General features: G+C 32.9%; 1 protein-coding gene across 1 annotated transcript; it reads right to left on the bottom strand.

The window, feature by feature from the left end:
- Positions 1-5467: 5467 nt before the first annotated feature.
- LOC107019970 (beta-amyrin 28-monooxygenase-like) lies at positions 5468-7256 on the bottom strand. Its single transcript, XM_015220317.2, has 3 exons — positions 6259-7256; positions 5983-6170; positions 5468-5893 (listed from the first exon to the last, which is right to left on the bottom strand). The coding sequence occupies exons 1-3, from the start codon at positions 7193-7195 to the stop codon at positions 5588-5590; spliced, it is 1431 nt and encodes a 476-aa protein (XP_015075803.1). The 5' UTR covers positions 7196-7256; the 3' UTR covers positions 5468-5587.
- Positions 7257-7513: the final 257 nt, after the last annotated feature.

Raw genomic sequence — 7513 nt, 5'->3', positions numbered from 1 at the left:
GGGGTTTCAGGGATTCATATTTATACTTTAGGAAGGTTCTTATGGTACCTAAAATATTCACTAAATCGTGATTATCCAAAAACTAACTTGTTTTTGGCTAAAATGATCTAACTTAAAATTTGAGATAAAAATATTTTTTTGGATAAAATGATCTAACTTAAAATTTGAGATAAAAATTATTTAGAATTGTTTGAGAAATATTAATTATTATCTAAGCGAGATTTGCAAAATTTATTTTTTAAGCTCGTTTACTTGTTTGATTTAACTAAACGATTAAAATGAGGTGACATCTTGCGGGGACTTGAAGTTTTTTAACCCTAAACTAATGATATATATCGACAAATAAGGAAATAAGTTTTGTAGAGAGAGAGAGAGAGAGAGAGAGAGAGTTGGGTCTAAATCCGGTTTCTATCCGTCTGGACCGGTATTTGGACCCATTTGTTTTGGGTTTTTAACCCATATTAGTTGTACCTCTCTTAGGCTAATCAGACAATAAAAAATACATAAAAGAAAATGACAATGGCTTAGGCCCAAAGATAACGTAATACAAAATTTCAAACGAAATAATTTTGGATTTCTTGGCCCAAAGTCATTAACTTCTTGATTCTTTTTTAATTTTCTCTGACTACGGGACCTGTTCTACGGTGCTTACGGGTTTGACTCGATGAAGGCAGAGTTTAAGCATTTACGGCTCTCTCTCCAAATGCAAAGACAAAATGGGGTCCAGAGGACTCGATTGGATTCACATGCGGCAAAAATAAATAAAATACATAAGTAATACTCATGATAATTAATAAGGGAAAATGGGTTTGTATGAAAAACACTTTTAACATAATAACTTCAACAAAGAAAGAAAAAAAAAAGAAAAAAGTAAAAAACTGACATGCCGAACATACGACTCCAATAAGCTACAGTTGACGTCAAATTGGTAAAGAATTGTTAAACACATAATCTTTCCTCTTCAAATGACATCCAAGAATATTCTAGTCTCACAGTAAAGTAAATTAGACTAATAGAGTCTGAAAAAGATTTAAATTTTTCTCTAGAACACAAAATTATTTTATATATATATATATATATATATATATATATTATTTTTAAAAAAATTATTTTTTGCTAGATCATGATAAAACAAAAGCTAAATAAGGATCAATTCTTTTTTGTGGTCGACAAACTGACCCACAAACTCGACTTAACAGAGAGGATAAACTTTTACTAATTTAGGAGTAAAGCTTTCACAGTTAACACTAAGACAGATCATGACATTTTTAACATAGGTGAGATGGAGCTTGATATGTGATCCGCTAGATCTCACTCACACACTAACGGAAATCTACTAGGCATAATATCATTCTTTATTTATAGTAGACTAGTACGAAGACTTCATAACATGCAACCAAACTACTAGAAATTGACCTCACACAAAAGAAACAATCAACATGTTGTGCATATGGGAAATCACTACCAACAGATTCATGTTCCAAGTAATTTGATGAGCTAGGCAGAAAGACGGGCTAAGAGAAAAAAATTTATATATATATATATATATATATATATATATATATATATAAAAACTAGCAGGAGCTGATTCTCAACTCATGGTCTAAGCAAAAGCAAAAGCAAAACAGCACCACAAAGGAAACTGCTAGAGCAAGCAAGGAGAAGAAACTGAAAGCTCTATTGCATTTCAATATCAACAGTAACAAAATCTCAAAAAATAACACAGGAATTGTCTATCATTGATATACGCTAACATGTAATGACTAAGACACAGAAAGAATCTAGACGAAACCTATAGAATGACTAGGAATTGAATAAAACAAAATACAACAAAATTCTTACTTTCTTCAGAGCAGCAAAATAGGGCAACGAGTTCGAAAGTGACTCCTACCTATCCACCATGAAAGAGCAAAACTTCCAGACCCCTATGAACGAAACCAAAAAGAAAACCAAACCGTTCTCCTATCTCTTTTCGAAGGTATTTATGTGTATTTGTATTTGCGTTTTTCTCTTCTTCTTTTTTTTGTAAACTGTTTTCCATATATATAAATCGACTCCCCCCCCACCTTCCAAAAGGTAGAAGAGAGCTTTTTATATCGGGAAATTAGGGCTTGAAATCGGACTTTTAGGGGGGAAAGCTGAAGGGTAAAATCGGAACTTCCTCCACTCTCAATTCAAATTTTCTCCCAAGGACAAGGAACGGCTGGATTTTTACTGGAAATCAGACCAAATCTCATGGAATCCAGAAAAACAAATCAAAGGGGCGGCTGGGATCGACTTCGCTCGTCTTTGCACTCGACGTGGCGCCAATCCACGCGAGCAGGGACGAGTTGCAGAGGCGCAGGACTGGAAGCGCTTTTGTACGAGGAAAGTTGCGTGCTGCTTCTGGGGATTTTGTTTGGTTTTCCTTTTGGAGAACGAGAAGGGGTTGGGTCGAGCAAATTTGTAGTGGGAAAGGGAATTGGGCTGAGTTTTCTAGCGCTTGGGTCGGGTTATTTGGTGTGTTAATTAGGAAGGGTATTAGGCAGATGAGAATTTTTCTGCTGGGTTGGGTCAAGTTGGATGGGAATTTAGTTGGAAAGTTATGGGCTGTCTACAAAAGAGAAAGACGGCCCAAGTAAATATTGTCCAAGCGTTAAACAAGATGAATAATACGAATCAATTATCGAACCTCTTAATCTTGACGAAATAAAATACTTAAACTACTTAAAAACTAGATAATTTAAAATATAGGCTATCATGAAACTAAAATAGTTGACAAACTCTAAACAAAACTAAATTTTTTTTTAAAACAATTTTGAATACTCATAAAAATGTTAATTATGTATAATTTCGTAACTACGCGAATCATATGTATTTCCTAAAATTATAAAAAAAAGTAACGGTAAGATAAATTTAGAATAACTCAAAAAAAATTTTAAACTTTATAAAATTGAATTATTTCAAAATCGTTCAGAATTAAGAAATCCCTTAATTAATTCCTATCAGGGAGGGTCAAAATTGGGTGTCAACAATGGGCAAAGCTAGGCTTGTTAAATTTGGGCTAATATTCAAAAAGGAAAGGGTGGAAGACCCAAAACCTTGGACTTTTATTCATCCACATAGGAAGGAAAAAAGGCCTAAACCCAACATACATGATGTAGAAGAAAGATTGTTCCTTGAAATCATGTGAATATATAATAGGAATTCTCGTGAAAGATACTTTATATAGTTTGGCTTCAATGAGGGCTTCAGCCATCAGGTGAAAAATTAAATTAAAGAAAAACTTGCTCCATTGACCACACATCATTGTAGAGCATCACTTAGTAAGAAGTTTATTGGAGTCTCACTACGTGAAACTTATGAATGATAACACAATTTTAGACAAGAGAACTGGTTTTCGGATTTCATTTATAATATTTATTTTTCTAATTTTATCATGTATTTTTACAAGAAGTTTTTATTTTTAGATATTTATTTGTAAGTGGACAAGAGATATTAGTTTTTGACTTGTGTCATAACCCAATAGCCCACATTTAGGGATGATAATAAGACAGTGTGGGACAAAAATAAGATAGATTAGGCTAAACTCACAAAAATTAAAATTCATTTCACTCCTCCTCACATGATAATTTTTTCCATCTTTTAACCCGCCTCACCCTGCCCATATATTCTATATCAATAGTATCAGTAGTCTTTGCACAAATTCTAACAACATAATGTTGATGGTTGGAGAAAAGGTAACCTGACATTGCAAGAGGAGGTACCCTTAGATCACGATTTTTTTTTGCCTATTTTGATAATTGTAGTTACATAAACATCGTTTTTAATGGTAATAGTTTAATTATTGATAATATATATTTTTAAAAGAAATTAATATTTTTGATAAAATGTCCCTAAAATATGTAACAATAATGAATATAAAGACAATTTACTGATGTCGATAAAGACATTAGTACTTTTTGTTAGAGTGAATTTTCATTGGCGCTAAAAGTTGTTTTTGTCGTAATCAATTCCAGTACGATTGAAGCTCTCACAATTAATTTGAAGTGGTGCCTCAATCATGATGTTCAGAGGCATAAGCAATATGCAAGAGGGGGTCACCGGGTTCATGTGAATTCATGCTACACTCGTGAAATCATATATAGTTGTGTTACATTTTATATTTTTTTGTTAAATGTAGATGTGTGAATCCACACTCGAAATATCATAAAACGCAATGATGACAAGGTGCATCACTCACAGACAGGGGCGGAGCTATGACATGGCAAGGTTGGTGAGATGAACAACCTTCGTCGGAAAATTTTTCCGTGTATAGATACTAAATATCGATGTTTTTGAATATATACTAAATGTTGAACAACCTTGACACAATAAAGGTTGACAACCCAGTGGTTAAGGCCGTACAAAGTTGCCTTAGCGTCGCGGGTTCCAACACAAGTGTTGGCATTATCTTTATTTCTTTTTCATTATTCCATTTTTCTCTTAGAAAAGACAAAATTTAGCCTGAGATTGAACATTTCATTTATTAAATATTTGGTCCGTTCTTCTCTTAAGAAAAAGTACAAACGTTACCTTTTTTAAGTTAAGAAAAATAAAAGGAAACAAAAGGTACAATTTGACTTTTCTTAATATTTTTTAAATATAGTTAAATATAGTTGTCTTTTCCTTTTAATTTTCTCTTCTTCTCCCAAAACCCTTTACAACTTAATCTTTGCCTTTCTCTCTTCTCAACTTTCATACATATTTACATGTTTTATGAAATTGGAAGCTTTAATCATTGTATATTTTTTCCTCAACCGCCATTAAAGTGTGAAAAGGTATTTCTTAAATCTTTTTTTCCTTTAGTTTAGTTTTTTCTAATCATGTGTTGAAAGACTCATCTTAAATTTTTCTTTTAAAAGCTACTTTATTTATTTGAGTATGGATCAACTATTTGGTGTATTGTGGATGAATTTTAATAAGTTTGGTATACTTGAAGTTCAATTAGTTTGGAGAAATATTTTTTTAGAGCAGCCAAAACAAGTTTGGCGTCTCAAAATCAAAATCAACTACGTCAAGATGAAAATTTCAACCAAATAGATGACTAGCAATGTTTATTTTTTTTACTTGTCCTAAAATATGAACACCCTTGGCGAATATCCTGGCTCCGCCATTGCTCAGAGAAGTTAGAAAGTTTTCTAAAATTGCGCAACACCTCTTAAAGAGGTTATTGATAGCACTTTTGGTGTTTCAATTAATTAAATATTTCAATTTTGGACCTATAATTTTAAATTTTTAAATATTTTCTATAATAAGAACATAAATGTCAAATCAATTAGATTCACATTTCTATAATAATACATCCATCATTTTAAAATCTTAAATACAGCTCTGAATTTGATTTTGATGTTATGATGATTAAAATGGTTATACAAATTATCAAAGGCTTATTGATATATATTTAAGATGAGTTTAGACAAGTGAGAAATATGGCAGAAGGGAATAGTAAATAAGTTTGTTATTATAGAATGATGATGGAGAATATTGAAGGAAAACAAATTTATTATTATTAGTGAAGACACATGTAAAATAGAAATAGAAATAAAATAAATTTGTTGGTGGTGAATCATGGGTTGTGGTGGTGAGGGTAGAGTCGAAGGGGGAGCCCGTTGGCGGGAATGGGCATTGGATTGACTATGATTTTCTCATGTGGAATAATTTTTTCAAACTTGAACCTTTTAACAAGATGGTGCATGAAAACAAGAATTTCTAAACGAGCATATTCTTTTCCTGGACACATTCTTGGTCCTCCACCAAAAGGTACAAATGTGTATGGAGCTGGTCCGCTTCCTTCAAATCTTGATGGGTCAAATTTTTCTGGATCTGGAAAAAATTCTTCTCTCTTATGTGTAGAATTTGCACTCCAATAAATCTACATACGTATAAATATAAATATTTATTATTATTAATCATCAAACTTATCATTCGATCCAATGTTTATACAATCATTTTCTTAATTACCTTCCATCCTTTAGGTATATAGAAACCATTGAACATGAAATCAGAAAGGGCTTCCCTAAAAGCACCTTGGAGAGGTGGTGCAAGTCTTAAAACTTCACATGCCACATTCCATGAATATTTCATCTTTTGGATGTCTTCCCACCTCAATAATTCCCCCGGACCCTTTGATTTTGCTATCTCCATTTGCTCTATATATAACAAAATAAATAAATTAATATAATACAAATCATGGTGCGTGGTAGCTTGATGTGAAATTAAAGCACATTAATTAGTTACCTGTGTAAACTCGTTGATAAATGTGTGGAAGCTCAGCAAGATACTTAACAATGAAAGAACAAGCAGAACTAGCAGTATCATGTCCACCAATCAACAAGCCTAGTATTTTATCAGCAATATCCAAGTCCCCCAAAAATTTCCCATTTTCATCACATGTTAACAACATATGTGACAATATATCTTGTGTTGATGATGCTATCCCCTCACCTAAATCAATCTTCCTTTGTTTTATAATCCTCACTAGCTCTTTCCTTATAAAATTTGAAGCCTTAATTGCGCGATTGAACGGTGTTCCAGGCAAATCTATAGGTATTGAAATCAATCCAGAAGCCAAAACATCAAATGGGTCAGCAAATTTTGCTACATGCTTAGGATCCTCCACGCTTAAAAACAATCTACACGCTAACCAAAAAGTGTAACGTTTTGTTAATGGGAAAACCACAACTTGCTCTTTATTTTCCCATCCCGAAGCAAAGTGACGTTGGGTTATGTGGTCCATAATACCAACGTAACGTTGCAATGCTTCAGGTTTGAAAAAATTAGGGAGCATTTTTCTCATTTTAATTGCTTCTTCTTTCGAAGAAGTTTGTGTTGAAGATGGGAACACTTTGTTCACTGAATTTGGCCACCATGCTTGTACTAACTTGTTTTCGTTTGAAAATAAGAATTTATTGCCTGATGCACCACAAAAAACCGCAGCTTCTTCACCTAGAAGGTGAGTTTTGAACACACTAGATGAGTACTTAGCCACACGATCAAAGATGAATTTTTCAGGGTGGCCTTTCCAACCACTCGACAGAAACTCGAGGCTCTCTCCAAATACAGGCCACCCAGTTTTACCCGGAGGAAGCCCTTCTCCGGATTTCTTCTTGTACAAGAGCAACAGGGAAACCAAAAAAACAAATACACAAACAAGACAGACATACAACAACTCCATATCTTTTTTTTTCTTTCTAACAAATAACACAAGAAATGTTCTTTGTGTGACTTGCGCTGTTTTGTTGATGTATGCGAAAAACTAAGGGAGTATATATAGGCATGTATAATATGTGAGGTTCTTTATTTTTTATTCGTTATTTATAATAGTGGAGGTAGTGGGGAACCCATATCTCAATTTTCAAGTCAAAATGCATACAACAATTTTGGCATAAATTAATTACGTAGACCCAAATTAGTGTAAATGGATTGGTGTTAAATCCTCAATGGTATATGCCCTTAATTTTAATTAAAAAATATTATAGTTTAAGGGAATTAA

This window comes from Solanum pennellii, chromosome 5 (genome assembly GCF_001406875.1).
Source record: "Solanum pennellii chromosome 5, SPENNV200".
NCBI lineage: Eukaryota > Viridiplantae > Streptophyta > Magnoliopsida > Solanales > Solanaceae > Solanum > Solanum pennellii.
This window is presented reverse-complemented; position numbering and strand designations above follow the sequence as displayed.